A 25,029-nucleotide genomic window follows, 5' to 3' on the forward strand; every position below is an offset into this window, starting at 1 on the left:
GGATTATAGAAAAATGTTTCAAAATGCAATATAAACAATTCAAAATTATCTATTCAATTTTGTAATTGCAATTTCACTAAAGAAAAAAAAAAAGACTTCCAGAAACACTGGTACTGTGAGTACCTGTGAGTCTTACCAATTATCAGAAGAAAATTGTGAGTCATACTACATGATTTGAGTTTTGGTGTTTCTGCAGAGGACAGTTTCCAATGGACTGTTTGTGAAACAGCTGATAGTGTGTCACATCACATCCATTTCATGAATGCCGACAAATCAATAAAACTTATCTCAATTGAATAGTTAAATGTTTATAAGTTAAATAATTCACAAATAAAAATTAAATATTTCACTCCTTCACTGTTTATTTTACTCTGAGGAGGTATTTTTATCTCTAATGTGAAGTACTCTCTTCAAGCTGAGAAGCAAGTTCACACTATTAGAGCCTTTCCCAGTCTATCTACCGCAACTTGTAGCCACTGACTCTTCAGATTCCTTATCACAATGGTGTAAGAGGTCTTCCTTGTGATTATACCCTCTTGGATTCCACTTGAGGACTGCTTCCATTCACTTTTAACGAATTTTTTTCTCTTCTTTTCATATGCCCTGCCCATTTCCACATTGATCTCTTAATCCATTCTAAAATGTCACTTCACTATGCAAATATTGTCAATTCTTTAGTGATCCCTCTTTTTTTTCTTTTACGGGCTTGGGTCAATCTTTCATTTCCCTCTACAAAGTTCTCAATTTCCAGTTATCCTTCTAATTTGAAAATGTCTACTGGCATTTTAGACTTTAAGACAACTGAGTTTCCTCTACTTAACTATATGTAAAGCTGATCACTACTCAAATACAATTCTCCTAAAATTACTAATGTATATCTAGTAAATTCAATGCATGTTAATTCATCCAGTGATGTGATATAAAATCAGAAACTGATTTTTTGCAGATCTTGTAGAAACCATATAAACATTGGTAAAAGCTTTCAGTAAACACAAACCTGCTGTCTCCACACAATGAAACAGGTAATAATTTGGCAAACTCAAATGATGTGGCTCATAGAGACCTGTGCTACAGCCAAAGTCAATTTTCTGTCTGTTTTTGGCTATTACTGAAGCTTAAATAACAGCATAAGTGCATGAATTAACACATTACCTAAAAAAATGCTGAATGGTCTAAAATAAATATAGAATGTGCAAATGTACAGACAAAGAGACTTTTGGTAGACACCTCAACCAATAGCATCTTCATGAAGATATTCGTGTGTGTGTGTGTGTGTGTGTGTGTGTGTGTGTGTGTGTGTGTAGGCGCGCGCTCGCGCCCTTGCGCATGCATTTGCCAAGTGTGAGAACACATGGGCCACGTTTTGTGAGAAATAGAGCAAACTGATAATGCCACAAAGTATTAACTGAGTAGAAAGCATAATTCTACACCTTATCACTATGTGGAAGCAAGGAACAGCACCAGCTGCAATTTTATTTTCTATCACTGCACCCAGTTTTAGCCCCCAAGGCCATTTTCAAGTGGTTATGAGCCTAGCATCTTGAACAGACATACTGTAGTTTGTCTGTGTGACTTCCATGGTGCCAGGCTCCTAACAACTTGAAAATGGCCTTAGTGGCTGAAACTGGTTGTGGTGATAGAAAATAAAATTGAAGCTGGTGCCGTTATCTGTTTGCAAGTAGGTATTGCAGCCATGGACTCTACACCATTGAGTTCCACACACTGCACAAGGAAATGTATCACTCTATATATGATGCCTCTATTGTTGCTCATTCATTCACAATGCTTTTGTACGTTACCTGTTGACACCTGCAATCATCTGCCAAACAAAGATTATTTTTTGAAGTTGTATGCATACTTTAATTTTGCTGTTTTCAGCATTTACTATTTCAAAAGAATTTAATTTAAGTTCCCCACAAGTTCTGCACCCCATGACAGATTTTTAGTTACATCGAAATCTGAAGCATACTCAAAAGACATAAGTAGTAAAACTCCATGATAAATGTAACACTTGAAGAAAATCAAAAGACATTATCATCACTTTCTGATGAATTGTAAACAATTACAAGGTAAGATACATATGTACGTGTAACTTTACATGTTTGTCTTTGATTCTATAGTCTTGTGCAAAACTTAAGCAAGCCCGTGCTTCACCATTTCAAGAAAGACAAGAGTCTTAAAAAAATCATTTCTCGTGTGGATTTAAAATTCATGTGTATGTTTTGGTAAAAAAAAAGTTCAAAATAAAGTAAGCCTTATTCTTAAAGCATTTAAATAACAGCTTGACACTAATGCCTCTAATTCTGCATAAGCAGATTGCAATTAATGATATACAGCAGAAGCTTCTGTTTATTAGCTGCTGTTGCACTATTTATTTATTAACTCATTCCATGTACCTGAAGAGCCTTCCTACATGCAGCAAAGCATGTTACACACTGTGAGACTGAATGAAGGAATGGGGGAAGGAAAACAATCATGGGGATGTGAAGGTGCAAGGTAAGTAACTGAACAATTCTACGCCATGTATAAAACTGAAATTTCAATTTAGAAAATCACAAAGGGACAAAGACAATAGATGACAAAAGAATGACAGTTAAAGACAATACATGACAAAAGAACAACAGTTGAGACAATGGGACAAAACAAGAAAAAGAATAGGCGAAGTCTCTCTGTGATTTTAACTTACACAATTTCTACAAAAAGTGCAATTTAATGCACCATGTGAAGGTCTCAACCATATTGCAGCTCTTAGTAACTGCGGTACATGTATTTCAAAATTCTAACATTAACAGAAAAAGATAAACTTTTTTTTTTCACTTTCAAAGTCATCAAATATGCCACACTCTTCGTATAAGAACTGAATAGAACTGAGGTTTAAATATTACAAAAAAGCAAGACTCTTATCTACAAGTAAAGGGCTTGTGAGCAGTGTGTCGACTATACAAGTTCAGAATTATAAATAATTTTGGAAAAGCATTTTGAAGCAAGTTTATTGCCTATTAATACAACATTTCTCTGCAGCTATTACAAAACTGCACCATATGCTTTAGATAACAGTAAAACTCTTTATATGACGACTCATTCACATAGCATTCTGTGACTTCAAATATATTTAACATATAGATGCAACGAAATACCATGCTACGGGTAGTCTGTCACAAGCATGACACACACAACAAATGTTTAAAGTTGTGGCCAGCAAATAGTGTACATGAAACTAGGCAACAAGGTAAAAATATTCATTATTTTTGGTCACTTTTATGTAAATAAAAAAATAATATATTTTATAAACATTATCACAGCACAGAAAATAGAGTGTTACTAGAATCATCAACACTGATAATGAGATTACTTATTTGCTTCTTAATCAAGTTGTGCACTTTTAGCTGAAAGACTGAACTACATGGTGATATAATGACAAATGAAAAAATAAGAACACTAACATTATAGCAAGTTATGATCTGTCTGGTGACTACAAGAGCTTTCTCAATTTGTCGTATTGACATTTTAGTAACTGAACAAATATTATCATTCTCAGGTAAAAAACAAAATTTGTTTACAAGACTGCAGGGAGCAAAGCAAGCACTGGAGTAAAGTGTGAGGAGAATTACCTAAAATTTGCTAAATCAACAACTGCTCTGATAAAATATATTGTCTACACTTCATAGAACATGGGTAAAAATCCAAACCAAGTAGAAAGTGGGAAAGAGCGTATTATTCATTTTGTCCCAAAAGCTGAAGACCCAACGTACCGCAACTTTTTTCTCCCTTTATTCCTCTCAAACCTCTCAGATCCCATCATCATCTAACGCCCATTTATCAGCTTAGCATAGCTGATTTTGTTTATTAGGTGTTACATATGCTATCTGCTCTTTTATGGCAACAACAACATAAACTTCACTACAAAAAGAAAGAGATTTTCCCCAGGGTAAAAATTCATTCTGAAGGAAAATATATGTCATTTCAAGTTGGTGATGAGGGAACTTACTGCAAATGATACGTACAAACTGCACCAACTAATGTTAACAGATATTGCCATGTGGCACATAATCAGCTAGTCCTAAGTTAAGAATGAATAATCTCACTGGAGTATAATACATACAAGTGTGTCAAGTTTCACACATATTGCTTAAATCATGACTGCTACATTAAGACAACACATAACATGGGTAAATCAAATGTACATCTCAATAAATATACACTCCATACACAAAGACGTACCTATAACACAGCAGTCTATAAACAGACACAAATGAATAAGCGGGTGGTGGCATAACTGCTGGCAATGTATTCAACACTTAATTCCATTCAAGTTATACACAAGAAAATGCACTCTCGCCTCTTCTTTTTTCAAAATAGAAGAGAAAGAAAAGACAAGAAAAGAAAAAAAGAACAGTACTGTGACCACTGAAACGAGGACTAAAAATGAAAGATGTGATTCCACTGTTTGCATGTTCTTTCTCACAATAACTCCATATAATTAGTGCTTGTGTAAATATTCACAGTCAACCCCTAATTAGACAAACATTCATTCCATGTATGTTAATATGAAATATGAAGAAGGGACAATGGTACACATCCCCAAGTTCTTTTAAATTGATTGCTGGGATTAGAGAGATGGAAACAATGTTTTCTGTGTATTACTCTGAATTTCAGATTCTGTTAAAAAAAGAAATGACCTTGTAAATTACAAACAATTACAATAACAAAACAAACAAAATTTGAATATTAAGTTGTTGTTGAAAGAACAAAAATTGGTGCTTGTTTCCTTCCTTTTCTTTTCTTTTGTATAAAAATAATGGTAACATACTGATAAGAAAGGGTATGGATTGGATCAATAAACTCTGTGTAAATTAGCTTTGTACAGCTATAACCATGTTAAGTGAAAAAATAACCAATATACAACTTGCTGGAAGTATACTGGTTACAGTTACCAAAAACAGATATATGTGAATACATAACTTATTGGAAAAAAACCTCTTGCTTCGAGGTAATTCATGAGTTAGCAGTATGGACTTTCGATCACAAAATATGAACTGCTACAAGGCTCTAATCACAGAACAAACAGCAAGAGAGAAATGAAAATAAATGAGATTGACAACGGAAATTGGAATTTTGCAATTTACTCATATGCTTAACTGAATTACTCATGTAATTCAGATTTATGATTTTAAAGAACAGCACAATACTTCAATCTTAATACACTAACTAACAAGCTTTTGATGAAACACCTTTAATTGAGGATTGGGAAGGGTGGTTAAGGAGCCTCATAGTATATTTTCCATAGATTCTGGGACCCTATATTTAATCATGTCCTAACCTCTGCTGTCCCTCGGCCTGAAAGCAAATCTTTGGTTGTAAAATATAAAGATTTAATTCAGTTTTTTTCCTACAATATCGCACAGTTGCACAATATTCCTTTGTATAGTCTTTTTAATTATCTACTCTAGTTCATAATTATTGGGATTTTCTTGTTTTGTTTTAAATTAGCACACACAATGTAGACTACCATCATTTCAAGTGCACAGAAAGCTTCACTCTCATTAGGATACACAACAGAAAAAGAAAAGAAAATCAGATCATACAAATATTCATGAACTCATCAAGCACATAAAAGTCTTAACACGACAAGTACTGCAACAGTACCAAGTACCTCTAATTCTGAATGTGTGTAACCAAAGGTGAGCCTTACATGAAGCTCCATCCAATGTTTTTGTGACACTGACTGTACATTCCCAGTTTCATTTACTTCCAAATTATCTTATTTTATGGCACAAAAAAGTTTTCCCAAGTCACTCACTGGACAATACACTCATGCAACTAGATCTGGTCTGGAACTCTTCCATACTTCAACCTGCTATCAATACATATGCACAGAGAATTTTGCTATAAAATTGCAATCAGAGCACTTCCATCTCTACACAGACAGTAAATAATGGAGATGCTGCCATATGAATGGGCAATTTATGACAATTTTCTGTCAACAAGGTAAGCAGGCAAATACAATGGCTTCTACAACTTTTTTGGATTAGCTGCCTGTTTAACTTCACATAAATGTTTCAGCAATAGTAACTAACCAAAACTGTCAGTATATTAAAGACCAACATGTATACTTCAATCTTCACATACAAACAAACAAAAATAATGTTGAATAACATCCCCATTATCATTACAATGAATTAAAAAAATAGTAAATTTAAAAATTACATTCACAATTTGGAATCTTTGCTTTTACATGCTCTCATATATTAATAACTACATGTTCAATTACAAAGGTCAACAATAACAATATAAAAGGCATATATTGAGCACAAGAGAGGTAATCTGTCTAGGAAAAACTCCCAAGATAAAAAATACACCTCTGGCCACAACTTCCAAACTTCTCAGGCAAAACAACTCAATTGAACAAGAGCACCAATGTACAAAATGTACAGCACTAACACAATAATACTTGTGGCACCTTGAAGCATTATTTTAGAACACCATAGTAACTGCATATACTCTGCAAAACAAGCCAATCTGGAGTGTCCAGCATAGGTTTTTTATGATCTCTTGACTACATACAAAGCACATTTAGCAGTCAATGCCATTGACTGTTTCTCAGTAGACAACACATTTTAAGGAGGTCTTTTTACTATATTAGTAACTGCCTGGAACTTAAAATGATCTAACAGATTTTTTCCCTTCTTTCTGACATACATGTCAACATATAAAATAAACTGCACATTTTAACATACATCTATGTCAAAAACTATCTAGCAGTTTCAACCTTAATTCTCTTCATAGATTATTACAAAATAGCATAATAAACATATATATTTTTTAGACTCCACAACTGTCTCTTATCCATGCAATAAAGAATTCTATAACTGAAAATTGCCTTGTATCCAGAAAAGTACAAGACAGTACTTTGAGAAATTCCAGTACGCAATATCTCTTTGAATTTACTAGCTTTCATTCTGTTAGGTGACTTCTGAGATGCTCCAACTGCATTTCCAAAGAGGCCCTTTCTTCTTGAACTTCTGCTAATTCTTGGTTCAGTTCCTGGCACACTCTAAGCAGCAGTGTGTTTTGTTCTTGAAGTTGACGCAGGGTGTTCGATGGCCTAAAACAATGAAGAATATTTACAGTGTAAATAATGTAGCAAAACAAAATGAATGAACTACAATTATATCAGTTTCAAGGGGGGAAAAGAAGAGGCATAGATGTCACTCATATAACATCCGAATGTTGATAAGCAACAGTACCACTGCTTGTTCATAGTAATAATAACTGCACTCCCACCCAGTATCTTATCCTTAACAGACTTCAAGAGTTGCAATGCACACCCAAGGATTGATTCATTATTTACTTCTTCAAGATTAAGTTTTTCTTATTAATAGTCACAGTCAGTATTTTCCTCTTTTCAGAAAAGTAGGGTTTTTTCCCCACGTTATTTCTGTAATGGCTTCAAGCTTTGCCTATTACTGCAGCCACATCGTCAAAATACTACTTCCCATTGTCTCATTTTTTGACAGTTATTGGGTACTATGCCAATTCCCTGGTCTATAGACATCATCTGTACCAGTCCATCATTGTTGAGAACATACAAATAAATGTCCTTGTGTGTTAGGTTTTATTCAAATGCTGAGGTTATGTCATAAGCTGACCTCTTTGTTAAAATAGGGCAGCACATTACCTGGCTCCACAACCACAGAGAACCTGATGTGGTGAAGAACGCTGTCTCAGTGTTCTAATAATGCAGCTGGAATTTCCTATGCATTAAACCAAAGAATGACTGTATCAACAATATAGCAATAAAAGCAAATTATCTTTCAGAAAACTAGGGCTTATACATGATTATCTAACATCTGTGTATAAAAATTTAATATCACTTGAGACAAGTAACCCCAAGCGGATAATCCACATCACATAATCCTTAAGCTGAAGCAAGGAGAGCTCTGTTCTTAGATGTCTGCTGCTTGATGAAGGGCTCCTCTGGAAATCACACTACGTACAGACTTCAGTTACAGGCATACATGCTGCTCCTGTTTATATACATTCTAATACCTTCGATCCACCTACATTAGGTCATAACCCCTACCGCTACTTATCTCTCAGGATCCAGCCATTGCTGAATCTATCAGTTTAGCTGGTTTATATATCACAGCTACATCTATTTCATTTTCACTGCATTCATAATTATGTCTTCCACTCCAGACTATCACATAGTCGATTTGTTTGTTTTCCTATCACTCCTGCAATTCCAACATGCATCTCTCCATTACCCGGTAAATAAGCCTCAATTTTCTTTTGGTAATTTTTGCATTTAAAGTCCATAGTCACTGTCATAAGTACGCACTAGTAATACACACTGACATTAAAATTTCCTTTTCAGACACATCAAGGGCTTGATCTCTAATACACTATTAAATTAAACAAAAGTGCTTCAGACCATCTTACTCTTCTCTTTAACATTTTTTCTGCTTGTCCAGCTGTCTTAAACTGCCATAAACTCAACAACTTATCATTTGGTTCTATGACTTCATTGTAAATTTCTGCTGTTTTCTTTTCAATATAATGGTTACACATGATTTAGGATTTTTTGTTAAAGCTTATCGGGACAAGAGGCAAACAGTACAACAGCTTTGGCAAAATGAGGGTCATTAAAATAAGTTACATCCATGTGTAGTCTTCTCTGTTATCCCAGTTTGAGGATATGGAAATTTCCTCTAGGACTGCTGAGAATAGTTTTGGAGACATGAGTCTCCTCGGCTCATTCCTCTTTCATTTCTAAATTTTTCATCATTCTGGTGAAGTCTAATGAAAGCTGTGGCATTAGCATATGTATTATTCCTTATTATAACATTTAGCAACTTACAAATGAACCATTGCACTATATCCAATTCTAAGGCAAATTTGTTTTTTACCGATTAAAAAAACCATAGTTTTTCTATGCAGTTGGTAATGCTTTCACTGAATACGATGAACATTATTTAGAGGGAGGCGACATGTCTGTAGTGTCTTATGTATTTTCTCTCTTCTTTCTTTTGAACTGCAATAATTACAGCATTGATCCAGTATCGTGCAACTGTCTTCCTCCGAGACATTCTGTTAATACTTCTGCAAGATTCTATTGTGCTACTTTGCCTGGAATACCATCAATCCAAGCACCTATAACTACTTCTAACCTCAACAGTTGCTACATCTCCTCTGGAATTACCTCCAGAATGTCATTATTTCTTAATCAACCATATGTATTTCTGACTAATCTCTCAAACTACACAAAATTCTTGTACAGTTTTGTCTTTATTGGTACTTACTGCCCCACCTGCTATATTCACTGACAAAATGTGATTCCTACGCAACATAAGATTATTTTATTCATACTTTCATTTCTTCCCATCCATTTCTGCTATCAATTTTTTATGGTATTTTCTTACTTCTCCTGTAAACATTTTCAAATAATTTTGTTCAGTTCAGCACAGTCTATCAAGTTCCTGTTACTGTTTGCTTGAAACTATCACCATACCTTTAAAAGCTGCATTGTTCCATTTCATACGCAGAGTGTTTCAAAATTACACCGACGAACTTCGAGGGGCTGTAGAAGGTGACTTGAAATAAATGAGTATAGGAAACAGTGTCCAAAAATGTCATCCAATGAGACTATAATGCAACGATATTACAGGTGCCAGTGTGTCTCTGTTTGTATATACAGGGTGATGACATTACAAACTTTTGGGGTGACAGAAGGTTAAATGTATCAACGTGAGCTAAGGGACCCTGGTCCATAAACACACGATTTGAAAAGTATAAGTGAAAATCTTTCTGATACCTCTGACAGTGAAATACATGTACTGGTAATGTTGTTGCTCAGATTGTGTGGCAGTTAAGTTTCAGAAGTGACAGTATGGACCAAAAGAAGAAGAAAAATCTAGTAAATATGGGATCTAAAATGTGTACCTTAAGAAATATGAGCACTTGTTCAACAGAGGAAATGTGCGCCACAGCAGTGAAGGTAAACAAGTGTTCATAGCTCCGAAGGTATGCGTTTTAGAGCCAATGGTTACTAAATATTTATTTCTAGTTTTCCTCCATACTACCACCTCTAAAAGCTACATACCCTACTACCTTAGCAATACCAGTATCAGTACACATGTTCCACTGTCAGAGGTATCGAAACAATTTTCACTTATAACTTTAGGCTCATTTGTTTCAGTAACCAGGGCCCTTACCTCAAACTAATACATTTATCCTTCTCCATCATTCCTGAAAGTTTGTAACATCATGATGGAATTACCTTGTATGTATATACATACACACGTGCCGGTGCCTACAACTTTGACACCCTTTAGCAACACTAGATGACATTTCCCGACACTGGTCCGTATCCTCATTTTGTTCCTCAAGATGTCTATATCCCCTCAAAGTTTGTCGGTGCAATTTTGAAACAGCCTGTTTGTGTCTACCACATTTTACTGACTGCTTGAGGGTATAACTCAATCATCCCTTTACTACATCATTATACTCATCATTTTTTAGCTGATGAATTTCTTTTTATTCAAAACACAGAAAGATAAAAGTAAAGCTTTTGAAATTACAAATTGCTTCCACAGCTACCACCCACGGCTGTGGCAGTTTTTGTGCACGGGGCATCAGACTCTCACTGCTGGCGTCACCTGTGCCTGTGTTAATTATAGTGCAGTCAACCACAATTTCATATATTATTATGAAAAGGAAAGTTGCTGTGGCTTCAGTTGTCAGAGACTGCAGTCGTGTGTGTGTGTGTGTGTGTGTGTGTGTGTGTGTGTGTGTGTGTGTGTGTTTGATGAAGGTCTTGCTGACCAAAAGCTTTATTTGTGACGGTCTTTTTGTTGTACCTATCTGCGACTCTGCATCTCCACTGTATGGTGAGTAGCAACTTTCCTTTTCATAATATTGTTACATTAAATCCTGGATTTTCCATTGTTTGACAGTTTCATACATCAAATATAGCTCTCCTAACTACTGCATTTTTCTACCATATCCTTTCCAGTCTCTGCAACAACTGACAAAATAAGAAACAGCAACAAGAGTCTTTAGATTTTTGGCAGACACTTCAATGATATTCTGCAACCCAAAATATTTTCATGTTCCTACTGCGCAACTTTTATCGAAACTAGGCAACCTCCCCCCCCCCCCCCCCTCTCTCTCTCTCTCACTCACACACACAAAACAATGACAACTAATACTACTACCACCACCACCACCACCACCACCACCACCACCACCGCCGCCGCTGCTACTACTACTGGAATGAGGAGTTGTATCAAATGGAGTAGGCAAGGGGACAGAGGATGCGAGGAGGGAACTGAGGGATGGAGGGAAGGGAAGTTGGCAGCTGGAAAGGTGAGACAGTAAGCACACAGTACGTAAATGTGGCACGAATGAGCTAGCTCTGACACACAATGATGTGGAAGAGTGGACTCGATGGAGGAAACAGAACACAGGAATAAGGAGACTGCTGAAAGAAAGCTGTTAAGTGTAGGGTGAGTGAAGTGGGGAAAGAAGAAGGGCGGGTCAGTGTATGAACAGGGGTGCAGCTGAGTGTGACCAGGATCTTGGCAGCAACTGAGACCAGGAGAACTGAGGGATCAAAGAATCTGTTACTAGGACAATTCCTATCTAAACAATCAAAAAAGAAGCTGAATAGGTAGTGGGGGACTGACATGCTATACGATAAGACTGATTTAACAGGTGTCCCTACCTCTGTTAAGCTAGGATATGTCTGTGACAAGGCCAGAACATGACGTGGATGGCGAATGAGGCAGGTCTTGCACCTGGATCTCCCACACTGATATGATCCTTGTAGCAATGGGGTTGGAAAAGGTGTTGCATAACAATGTAATAGGATATTTCTTAGACTGTGTGGATGGCATACTATCACTCTGGGAGAGTTGGAAAGGAGTGTAGGTGAAACTTTCCTCATTGCGGGACATGTTTGAAGTTAGTTGAAGCTTTGGCACATGATATGGTCAAGTTATACCAGTCCAGGATGATACTGACTGGTGAGTGGAATTCTCCTTTGCAGTTTTTTCAAGGGGATGTTCCTATGATCAGAGGCATGTGTGGATATGGCACAGTAGGTCTGTTATCAAATCACATTTCGAGGAAAATGTGTTGTCTGCTAAAACCTTATAAATGTCATCGAACATACTGGGCAAATTATTTTTTTTTTCCAGTGCAGATGTGCTATCTGTGACTGGCCAGATTATATGCGAGATAGTTTATAGAGTGAAAGGGATGGCCTGAAGATCATGCTAATTTGGACATCAGATAAATCTCTCTGTTTCTGCATTATACCAATGACTGCACTGTTTTCCGTATCCCCCCCATCACACTTTATATACCCTATACTGGTAGAGCTGCCACCTGCTGTTTGTGAGAAGTTGTTGCACATTGATGTCAAACATAGGCAGTGGTCACATTAATGTGACTGGATCATGTATATTGTATGCTTGCTGTTTCTACTCCCAGCCATCACCCACACTTCTGTTCACATCTCACTATCCCTTCCTGCTTCCTTTCATCCCTCACTCGCTCCAACCTATGCAATCTGTCATCAGGACAACGATGTTGTAGAGACAAATGTGAGTTTGTAAAGAGATAAGTGTGTGTGTGTGTGTGTGTGTGTGGGGGGGGGGGGGATGCATGCACTGCACGGCAGTACCATCCCCCTGTCAGTCAGTCAATTCCCAGGCAATTACCAACACTGGGGAGGGGGAGGGGGTGTTTACTTCTCCATGTATCATATATGACTATAGCAACACTCTGGCCATCTGCCATCTGGTCAAGTAGGTCACCACTCGAATCACGAGTCATCAGCAGTCACGGTGTTGGCTTCTGCCATGAGGTCACCATCACTCAGCCATAATACTGACAGGATTGCCTGCCAATCCACTGCCAGTCACTGCCTGATGGGCTGAGGCTAGAACTGCAGCCTTCAAGTAACTGTGTGCTTGCCAACACCGACTGTCGCCAGCCCGATGTCACGTGCCTCAGCTGGGCAGGGCTCAGGTCACCCCGCTAGCAGCGTAACAACAGTCAGCCACATCATCATCTGACAAAGCACTGATAGGGAACTTCTACTATGCAAAGTCCCTCCACACTGAGGCCACATTGTGTGTAGCAGCCTAATGCAGTCTTCACAACAACGCTCCTATATCAACGGCTGCGAAATCTGTGCCTGACCATGCTGCATCACCGGACAAGGGCCTGCACCTGTAGCTGCTCAAATTCATTGGAATAATAAATGGTGCAGCTATCTTACTCCTCAGGTGGACTCTTCTAACCCTCGACATCCCACTGAAACCATGATGCCCAGATTCGAGAGCTGATCGCCATCCTGATAAATAGAACATTTCCTCCACCTCTCCAGAGAGATCACTGCACACCAGGCCACTATAATTTATTCTACTAGTTACCTCTGAAGAAGGAAAGCATCCAAAAACTTATCTTTGTTTTCATTCTTGTTTATTTGCGTACATACTACTCAATATATCAACTGTACAGTGAGTTTTCATCTTTACTCCTTCCGTTATTTATTGTCCACCAAGAACTTCCTGAAATTTCCTAGCATATTAAAAGTGTGTGTCAGACTGAGACTTGAACTTGACTTTTTGTGGGCAAATGCTCTACTTTGAAACCTCTGTGAAGTTTGGAAGGTAGGAGATGAGCTGATGCCACTAGCAAAGCTGTGAGGCTGAATCATGTTAAGCTTCGGTAGCTCAGTCGGTCGGCACTTGCCAAGGAAAGCCAAAGGTCCTGTGTTAGAATCTTGGTCCAGCACACAGTTTTAATCTGCCAGGAAGTTTCATATCAGTGCATACTCAACTGTAGAGCGAAAAGTTTATTCTCTGAACTTTGTAACCATATGTATATTTTGTTGAGCATTGTCAGTAGGGAGCAGCACAATGAGAGCTGTTGCTGGATAAACTTACGTGTGGCTGTAACTCATTTCACAGAGATTTCTCACACGTCAGGCAGCAGCAGCTGGTCAAGACACAAGCAGCAACAGAGAAGTAACAGATTTTGTGACATTTTACAAGTTCCTAACCAGGAGCGAATTGCGTAGTTTCATCTGTGTGTTTTTGTAGTTTAGTTTCTTAAGTTTCTGTGTGTTAATTTAACATGTAACAGACACAGTTCTCAAGTTTTCATTTGTGTCGGAAAGTAAACCAATTTTGTCACATATTACAAAATCCTAATCAGGAATGAATTATTTAGTCTCACCCAAGTGCTATGGTGGTTCAGTTATTGAATCTCTGTGCATTAACCTCATTTAATGGATACAGTTCTTGCATTTCAATCCATGTCTACAGTAGAGTTCCGTAGTGTGCGTCAACTGTCATTATTTGTCTGCAACATATCTGGCAGATCGAATGAGAAATAAATAATTTGTCTGTGTAGTGTATTTTTCCACGGTTGTTAGTATGCATACGTACTGTGATTGCTGTGTGCAGATGAAAGCCGAGATGGTGACACTTCAATCTCAGTTCCAAGCTGTGATTGCTTTGGTTACACAGCTTGAAGCTGCAGTGGACGGGCATCAGTGTTGTGGGTCAGTGATGGGGATCAGACAGACATCCTGCACATTTGAGTTCACCGATCAGTCCACGGCAGTAGTCAGCCCAGTAACTGCTGGCACTGAGGTTGACCCCTCCCCCACAGTCAAGTGGGAGGCCGCCTAGGAGCACGGCAGGTGGCAAAAGACTTCCCAGTGGGCCAAATGAAAGGCCTCTCTGGTTAGCCTGATAAACAGGTTCGAGGCGCTGTCTGTGGCTGACGCTGTCCCTCAGCTAGATGCAATTGCTTGCCCTGTTTCAGAGGAAACCACCTGGCCTGCAAGATGCAGATAATCATAAACGGTAGGATTACAGGTAGTTGGGAGCTCCAATGTTAGGCACATTATAGGGGCCCTTAGGGACATGGCTGCCAAGAAAGGGAAGAAAGCTAATGTGCACTCCATGCGTGTACCGGGTAGAGCCATCCCGGACGTGGACCGGGTCCTTCCAGATGTCATGAAGAGCACATGGTGCAGCCAGCTGCAGGTGGTGACTCATGTCGGTGCCAATGATGTGTGTCACTTTGGATCTGAAGAGATTCTCTCTGGTTTCGAGTGGCTAACAGAAGTAGTAAAGGCTGCCAGTCTTGCTTATGCGATGAAAGCAAAGCTCATCATTTGCAGCATAGTCGACAGAGCTGATTGCAGACCTCTGGTACAGAGCTGAGTGGAAGGTGTGAGTCAGTAGTTCCAATGGTTCTGTGACCATGTAGGCTCCAGATTCCTCGACTTGCGCCATATGGTGGTTAGGTTTTGGGTTCTGCTGAATAGGTCAGGAGTCACTACAAGCAGTAGGCGGCTTCCCAAGTAGTAGGGACTGGGTGGTTTTTTACGTTAAATGATCTTTGGGGGGGGGGGGGGGGGGACAAAAAAAGAGCTTTGTCTCAAAAGGCACAGGTTCAACACAGGAAGAACGTAGGTCCAGGAACCATCAGTATAACAGTCGTAAATTGTCATCGCTGTGTTGCGGAAGTACCTGAGCTCCGAGCGCTAACAGAAAGCACTGATGTTCAAATTGTTATAAGCACTGAAAGCTGATTAAAGCCAGAAATAAGTTCAACCGGTATTCAGAAAGGATAGGCTAAACACAATTGGTGTGTTTGTTGCTATTAGAAGTAGTTTATCTTGTAATGAAATTTAAGCAGACAGTTCCTGTGAGTTAGTATGGGCAGAGGTCATTCTTGGCAACCAGAACAAAATAATAATTGGATTATTTTACCGACAATTGCTGAAAGGTTCAAATAAAACTTGAGTTTAATTTCAAACATGTACCCAATGCATACAATTATAGTTGGTGGTGACTTTAATGTACCCTCGATATGTTAGAGAAAATACATGTTTAAATCTGGAGGTACACATAAAACCTCATTCGAAATTGTGCTAAACGTACTCTGAAAATTATTTCGAGCAATTGGTTCATGAGCCCATGTGAACAGTAAACTGTTGTGAAAATACACTTGGCATCTTAGCAACAAATAATCCTGAGCTAGTAACGAGCATCAAAATGGATACAGCGATTAGTGAACACAGGTTGCCGTAACGCAACTGAATACTGTAATCCCCAAGTCTTCCAAAAATAAACAAAAAATATACCTATTCACAAAATCAGATAAAAATTCACTTGACAGCCGTCCAAGACATAATCTCCACTCCTTCCAAATTAACAATGTAAGTGTGGGCCAGATGTGACTTGAATTCACAGAAATAGTAGCAACAGCAATTGAGAGAGAGATAGCAAATAAATTAACAAACAATGGAACTGACCTCATTGATACACAAAACGGGTCAGAACACTATTTCAGACACAACAAAAAATCATGCCAAATTTAAACAAATGCAAAATCTTTGAGATTGGTGATCTTCTACAGAAGCTCCAAATTTAGCATGGACTTCAATGTGAGATGCTTATAATAGTTTCCCAATGAAACTTAGTCTCGAAATATGGCAGAAAATCCTGGGAGATTCTGGCCGTATGTAAAGTATGCAGCGTCAAGACACAATCAATGCCTTCTGTATGCAACAGCAGTGGAAATGCTATCAATGACAATGCTGCTCAAGCCAAGTTACTAAACACAGCCTTAGTATCCAACCATCATAACTTCGGTTTTCTGTGATTTCCCTAAACTGCTTCAGGCAAATGCCAGCATTGCTCCTCTGAAAGGGCTGCTTTCCTTCCCTGTCCTTCCCTATTCAATGGGAACGAACGACCTCACTGTTTGGTCCTCCCCCCCCCCCCCCCCTACCAACCAACCAACCAACCAACTTCCAAAATTCTTACAGCAAAGACAAAGCAAAAATTCCATAATTCGAATAACAAACAGCTGCCAAGATGAGTAACATAAAAGTAGATAACCTTGGTCTAGCGAAGCAACACAGATCCCTTATAAAATCAAGTCTTCTGGTCCACACTGCATACCAATTAGGTTCTTTCAGAATAAGCTAATTCAATAGCTCCATACTTAACAATCATATACAACCGCTCGCTATAAGAAAGATTCATACCCAAAGACTGGAAAGCTGCATAGGTCACACCAATATCAGAAAAGGCAACAGACATAATTCACTCAATTACAGGCCCATATCATTAAAGTCGATACACTGCAGGATTTTGGAATATATATAGTGTTCAAACATTACAAATTACCTCAGGACAAGTCTACTGACAGACAGTCAACACAGATTTAGAAAAAACAATTCTTGTGAAACATGGCTGGCTCTTTACTCACATGAAGTGCTGAGTGCTATTGACAGGGGATTTTGAACTGAGCCTGTATTTCTAGATTTCTAGAAAGCTATTAACACTGTACAACACAAGCAGCTTTTAGTGAAATTTCGTGCTTAATGAATATTGTCTCAGTTATGTGACTGGTTTCATGATTCCCTGTCAGAGAGGTCACAATTCATAGTAATTGACGGAAAGTCATAGAGTAAAACAGAAGCGATTTCTCGCGTTCCCCAAGGTACTGCTAGATGCCCGCTGCTGTTCGTTATCTATATAGATGATTCAGGAGACAACCTGAACAGCCATCTTAGGTTGTTTCCAGATGATACTGGGATTTATCATCTAGTAAAGTCAAAACAATTTAGAAAAGATATCCACATGGTGTGAAAATTGGCAACTGACTCTAAATAATGAGATCATCCACATAAGTGCCAAAGGTATCCATTCAACTTCGGTTACATGATAAATCAATCGAATCTAAAGGCTGTAAATTCAACTAAATACCCAAGAAATACAATTAAGAACAATTTAAATTGGAAAGAACACACAGAAAATGTTGTGGGAATGGCAAACCAAAGACCGTGTTTTATTGGCAGAACATTAAGAAAATGTAACAGATTTACTAAGAAGACTGCCTGCACTATGTTTGTCCGTCATCTTTTGGAGTACTGCTGCACGATCTGAGATCCTTACCAGACACGATTAATGGAGTGCATCGAAAAAGTTCAAAGAAGAGCAGCACGTTTTGTATTATCGCAAAATATGGGAGAGAGTGTCATTGACATATACAGGATTTGGAGTGGGCATCATTAAAACAAAGGCCTTTTTCGTTGTGGTGGAATCTTTTCACAAAATTTCAACCACCACCTTTCTCCTAGGAATGCAAAAATATTTTGCTGTCACCAAACTACGTAGGAAGAAATTATCATCATAATAAAATAAGAGAAATCAGTCCTCGCATGGAAAGATATAGGTGTTTCTTCTGTGCACTGTTCGAGATTGGAACAATTGAGAATTATTGTGAAAGTGATTCGATGAACCCTCTGTGAGGTACTCAAGTGTGATTTGCAGCGTATCCATGTGCATGTAGATGTATCTAATAAAAGTGTTATTAGAAAGTGTTCTATAGTTGTGGATGCAAGGTCGGGGGCGATCAGCAACTTCGAGTGTGGAGTAGTGACTGGATGTCACCTGAGTAACAAGTCCATCGGGAATGTTTAAAGTGGAAATGCAAAAGAAACCATCACAGCTAAAACAAGAGCAGGCACACATAATATACTAAACAACATGCACTGCTGAGCACTGCAGGAGGTGGTTGTAAAAAAAACACACAAAATAAGCAGAAGTAATCACTTGTGAGTTCCAAAATGCTGCACACAGTTCTCCTAGCAGAATGACCGTGCATCAGGAGCCAAAACGAATGCAGTAAAATGGTATAGTGCAACACATTTCCGTAGTCCATGCTAAGTGACACTTTAGGTGATTGGGAATGGAACATTTGGAGTGATTAATCATGCTATACCTGTGACAATCTGATGCAAGAGTTTAGATTTGGCACATGCTTTGAGAACACTACCTGCCTTCTAGTGTGACACCAACAGTAAAATACAGACAAGGTGGTGTTACAGTATGGGATCTTTTTCATGGTTAGAATGTGGTCACCTTATTTTGCTAAAGTAAATGCTAAATGCAGAAGGACATGAACACATTTTACAGCGTTGTGTACTGCATACAGTAGAGGAACTGTTCAGAGATGATGACTGACTGTATCAGCATGACAATAAACTCTTGTCATGAAGCAACATCTGTGAGGCAATGATTTGTAAACACTAAAATCCCTGATGTTGACTGGCCTGCCCAGACCCTCAACTCAACCTAATGTAATGCTTATAGGACTAGTTACAATGTCAGCTTCATTCTAGACCTGAGCATTCAACACCACTACCTTATCTGGTTTTGAATCTTTAGGACAAACGCACTGCCATTCCTCTGCATACATTCAGATACCTCACTGAAATTGTTCCCAGGAGAGTTCAAGCCATCATAAAGACAAATGGTGGACCTGCCCCACAGGTATCTGGATACTTCTGATCAGATAATGTATGCAGCCAATTACTCATGTATGGTACTTTCTGTTACAAAAGGAATAGCAGTGGTTTGCAATGAACTCTGCCTTTGATCACCACAGTGTAGCAGAAGGGCTTAATAAGTTGGTTGGTTGTGAGAGAGGGGGGGGAAAGGGACCAAACTGTGAGGTCATCGGTCCCTTGTTCCCAGTAAAGTAAGTACACAAGGGAAAGAAGAAAATGAAAGAGACGTACAGCACAATAAAAGGCAAAGGAAGAACCAGAAGAACGACAGGAGGACACCAACACTACTATGGACAAAACAAGAAAAGAAAACCACAGAGAGAAGCAAGAAACATGTAGGAGGGATAAAAACAAGAGAGCAGATGACTGTGGCTGGCCAACCACAAGAATAAAAGGAAAAGCCAGCCACTCTGCGACACAGTTAACCATCCAGCCTAAAAGCATTAGAGTGGAGAACACAAAGGGACAAAGGACATGCCCTAAAACTTATATAGAATGATAAAACCAACTGTCACATATAAAACATAAAACTAAATTAGCCAATGGGTAATGAGTCTGGTAACTGAAGAGCTGCCGCAGGGCAGTCAAAGGAGGAAAGCTCACCAAGATATGGGCCACTGTCAGCCTGGCGCCACACCAACACTCAGGCAGGTTATCATGGTGCAGGAGGTAGCCGTGTGTCACTCAAGCAAGGCCAATGTGGAGCCGACAGAGAACCACAGAGTCCCTGTGAGAGGCCCGCTTACAGGTCTCTCACACATTCGTAGTCTCCTTCATGGCACGCAGTTTGTTGTGCGTGCTGAGGTTATGCCATTCCATCTCCCAAAGCTGCAAAACCTTGTGGCATAGTACTGAACACAGGTCAGTTGCAGGGAAGCCGATCTCCATAAGCGGTTTCCGCGTAACCTGTTTGGCCAGCCTATCGGTAAGTTCGTTGCCTGGGATGCTGACATGACCTAGGGTCCAGACAAACATCACTGAATGACCGGACCGTACAGGTCATAGATGGACTCCTGGATGGTCACTACCAAAGGATGACAAGGGTAGCACTGGTTGATAGCTTGTAGGCTGCTCAAGGAGTCAGTACACAGAAGAAATAACTCCCCAGGGCACGAACAGATGTGCTCAAGAGCACGGGATATATCCACCAGCTCGGCAGTGAAAACACTACACCCATTGGGCAAGGAATCCTGTTCAATATGTCCTCCATAGACAGACATGAAGCCAACGTGATCATCAGCCATTGAGCCGGCAGTGTAAACCACTTATGACCTCGGTACATGTGAAGAATCGAGAGGAAGTGGCAGCGGAGAGCCGTGGGGTTAACCGAGTCCTTAGGGCCATGTGAAAGGTCCAGGCGAAGCCGCGGCCTAGGTGTACACCATGGAAGTGTAAGTGAATGGACCATAAGTATAGATGGTAAAGGCAAGGAATCCAATTCGGAAAGAAGGGATCGGACGCGAACTGTGATTGGAAGCCCTGACCTGGTCCGCCGATGCGGGAGATGAACTGCAGTGGGTGGGAAAAGGAGACGGTAATTCGGATGCACAGAGGAACTATGAACATGGGCAAAGTAACTGGCCAGCATTTGTCCACATCAAACCTGCAATGGAGGGACTCCAGCCTCCACTTGGATGCTGGTTACCGGACTCTTACTAAAAGCTCCTGTTGCTAGGTGAATGCCACAATGGTGCAGTGAGTCAAGCAAATGCAATGCTGAGGGTGCCACCAAACCATAAACCAGAGTCCCATAGTCAAGGCGGGATTGAACAAGGGCTCTGTAGAGCTGCAGCAGTGTAGAGAGATCTGCACCCCGGTTAGTGTTGCTCAGGCACGGCATTGAGGTGCCGCCAGCACTTCCACTTAAGCTGACGAAGGTGAAGAAGCCAAGTCAATCAGGCGTCGAAAACCAGTCCTAAGAATCAATATGTCTCCATTACAGTGAGTGAATCGTCATTAAGGTAAAATTCTGGTTCTGGATGAATGGTACGATGCCGCCAGAAGTGCATAACACACGGCTTTGCAGCCAAAAACTGGAAACTGTAGGTTAGAGCCCATGATTGCGCCTTGTAGATGGCTCCCTGTAGGTGCCGCTCAGCAACACCAGCACTGGTGGAGCAGTGCAAAATGCGGAAAATGTCTGCATACAGAGAGGGTGAGACGGGTGGCCCTACAGTTGCTGCTAGACCATTAATGGCCACTAAAAATAGAGATACACTCAATACAGAGCCCTGCGGGACCCAATTCTCCCCTGGATATGGAGGAGAGGGGGGGGGGGGGGGGGAGACTATGGGAGGCACCAACTTGGAAATGGAAAGTATGAAGTGACAGGAAATTTTGGATAAAAATCGGGAGCGGGCTTCGGAGAGCCCACTCGTATAATGTGGCAAGGATACGATGTTGCCAGGTCTTGTCATACGCTTTTTGTAAATCAAAAAAGATGGCAACCAGGTGTTGGCAGCTTGAAAAGGCTGTTCGGATGGCAGACTCGAAGGACACAAAATTATCAGTGGTAGAGCAACCCTGGTAGAAGCCGCCCTGACATGGAGCCAGTAGGCCACGTGACTCCAGGACCCAACCCAACTGCCAACACAACATACGTTCCAGCAGCTTACAAAGAACGTTGGTGAGGCTGATGGTTCGATAGCTATCCACGTCAAGCAGGTTTTTACCGGGTTTGAGCACTGGAATGATGCTGCTCTCCCGCCACTGCGATGGAAAGATGCCATCGCACCAGATCCAATTAAAGATGACACGGAGACGTCACTTGTAGTCAGTTGAGAGATGTTTAATCATCTGACTGTGGATCCGATCTGGCACAGGAGCTGCATCAGGGCATGTGCAAGGGCACTGAGGAGCTCTCACTCTGTAAATGGGGCGTTATAGGATTCACTTTGGCGTGTAGTGAACAAGAGGACTTTCCCTCCCAGCCGCCATTTGAGAGTGCAGAATGCCTGGGGGTTAATTCTCCAACACAGAGGCTCGAGAATAGTGCTCAGCAAAGTGCTCGGCAATTGCAATTGCGTCGGTAGAAAACCCGCCCTTTACTTTAACACTGGAAACACCTGTTGGGGTCTGGTACCTGAAAACATGTTTGATCTTTGCCCAGACTTGGGAAGGTGACATATGGCACCCAATGGTCAAGATGTATCTCTCCCACCACTCCTGCTTCCGTCGTCTGACAAGTTGACCAATGAGGGCATGGAACCGTTTAAAGGCTATGAGGTGCTCCTGGGAAGGGGTGCCCCTTATGCCGCTGTAGAGCTCACCGACACTCCTTAATTGCTTCAGCAACTTCTGGCGACCACCAAGGGATCACATTTTCTGCCGCAAAAAGGATAGTTGTAGTCACTTGCTCAACCACCACATCAATGTTCCCATATGGGGGAGATTCAATGGCGACAGCGAAGGTCTGTGGACCTGATGACGGGGAAGTGACAGGAAGATAGGGAAGAGGTGTGATAAACCTTTTGCATTTCTTTCATGTTTTCATCTTCTTTAAAGGCAAAGAGAAAAGATGAAGTGGTAGCCCATCATAGAGCCTATGCCTACCGTCAGGTATTTTTGATTTTCAGTTGTTAAAAAACAGAGGGGTTTTTCTTGTACCAGTAGGAGGAAGGAAGGATTCGCACTCAGCTAGTGAACGAGTGAGAAGCATGCCATTTTAAGCGAGTAATTGTAGACCGCCATTTTGGGTTCGCTATGAATAAGTAAGGATTATGTATTTCATACGTGCACCATTTAGAAAAATACAGTATTGTTTTATTAACAGAAAGGTCGTGTGAGTTGTTATTTCAAATAGTACGATAATCTACATCTACATCCATACTCTGCGAGCCACCTGACGGTGTGTGGCGGAGGGTACCTTGAGTACCTCTATCGGTTCTCCCTTCTATTCCGGTCTCATACTGTTTGTGGAAAGAAGGATTGTCGGTATGCCTCTGTGTGGGCTCTAATCTCTCTGATTTTATCCTCATGGCCTCTTCGCGAGATATACGTAGGAGGGAGCAATATACTGCTTGACTCCTCGGTGAAGGTATGTTCTCGAAACTTTAACAAATGCCCGTACCGAGCTACTAAGTGTCTCTCCTGCAGAGTCTTCCACTGGAGTTTATTTATCATCTCCGTAACGCTTTCACGATTACTAAATGATCCTGAAACAAAGCGCACTGCTCTCCATTGAATCTTCTCTATCTCTTCTATCAACCCTATCTGGTACGTATCTCACACTGCTGAGCAGTATTCAAGCAGTGGGCGAACAAGCATACTGTAACCTACTTCCTTTGTTTTCGGATTCCATTTCCTTAGGATTCTTCCAATGAATCTCAGTCTGGTATCTGCTTTACCAACGATCAACTTTATATGATCATTCCATTTTAAATCACTCCTAATGCGTACTCCCAGATAATTTATGGAATTAACTGCTTCCAGTTGCTGACCTATTTTGTAGATAAATGATAAGGGATCTATCTTTCTATGTATTCGCAGCACATTACATTTGTCTACATTGAGATTCAATTCCTATTCCCTGCACCATGCGTCAATTCGCTGCAGATCCTCCTGCATTTCAGTACAATTTTCCATTGTTACAACCTCTCGATACACCACAGCATCATCTGCAAAAAGCCTCAGTGAACTTCACGTCATCCACAAGGTCATTTATGTATATTGTGAATAGCAACGGTCCTACGACACTCCCCTGCGGCACACCTGAAATCACTCTTACTTCGGAAGACTCCTCTCCACTGAGAATGACATGCTGCGTTCTGTTACCTACGAACTCTTCAATCCAATCACACAATTGGTCTGATAGTCCATATGCTCTTACTTTGTTCATTAAACGACTGTGGGGAACAGTATCGAACACCTTGCGGAAGTCAAGAAACACGGCATCTACCCGTGAACCCGTGTCTATGGCCCTCCGAGTCTCATGGACGAATAGCATGACAGTCTTTTTCGAAACCCATGCTGATTCCAGTCTCCAGAAAAGTCATTATACTCGAACATGATACATGTTCCAAAATTCTACAACTGATCGAAGTTAGAGATATAGGTCTATAGTTCTGCACATCTGTTCGACGTCCCTTCTTGAAAATGGGGATGACCTGTGCCATTTTCCAATCCTTTGGAACGCTACGCTCTTCTAGAGACCTACGGGACACCGCTGCGAAGGAGGGCAAGTTCCTTCACGTACTCTGTGTAAAATCGAACTGGTATCCCATCAGGTCCAGCGGCCTTTCCTCTTTTGAGCGATTTTAATTGTTTCTCTATCCCTCTGTCGGCTATTTCGATATCTACCATTTTGTCATCTGTGCGACAATCTAGAGAAAGAACTACAGTGCAGTCTTCCTCTGTGAAACAGCTTTGGAGAAAGACATTTAGTATTTCGGCCTTTAGTCTGTCATCATCTGTTTCAGTACCATTTTGGTCACAGAGTGTCTGGACATTTTGTTTTGATCCACCTACCGCTTTGACATAAGACCAAAATTTCTTAGGATTTTCTGCCAAGTTAGCACATAGAACTTTAGTTTCGAATCCATTGGATGCCTCTCGCATTGCCCTCATCACACTACATTTCGCTTCGCGTAATTTTTGTTTGTCTGCAAGGCTTTGGCTATGTTTATGTATGCTGTGAA

At 40.3% G+C, this 25,029-nt stretch overlaps 1 protein-coding gene across 3 annotated transcripts in view; it reads right to left on the reverse strand.

Moving 5' to 3' along the window:
• Window positions 1-2,566: 2,566 nt before the first annotated feature.
• The window catches only part of LOC126236922 (ralBP1-associated Eps domain-containing protein 2), a 125,048-nt gene continuing 102,585 nt past the window's right edge, over window positions 2,567-25,029 (reverse strand). For all 3 annotated transcript variants that reach the window (XM_049946585.1, XM_049946584.1, XM_049946586.1), the window contains one exon: window positions 2,567-7,105. In XM_049946585.1, the coding sequence (XP_049802542.1) occupies window positions 6,955-7,105 (151 nt within the window). In that variant the 3' untranslated portion in view covers window positions 2,567-6,954. The remainder of the gene's footprint in view (window positions 7,106-25,029) is intronic.

This window comes from Schistocerca nitens, chromosome 2 (genome assembly GCF_023898315.1).
Source record: "Schistocerca nitens isolate TAMUIC-IGC-003100 chromosome 2, iqSchNite1.1, whole genome shotgun sequence".
Lineage (NCBI taxonomy): Eukaryota > Metazoa > Arthropoda > Insecta > Orthoptera > Acrididae > Schistocerca > Schistocerca nitens.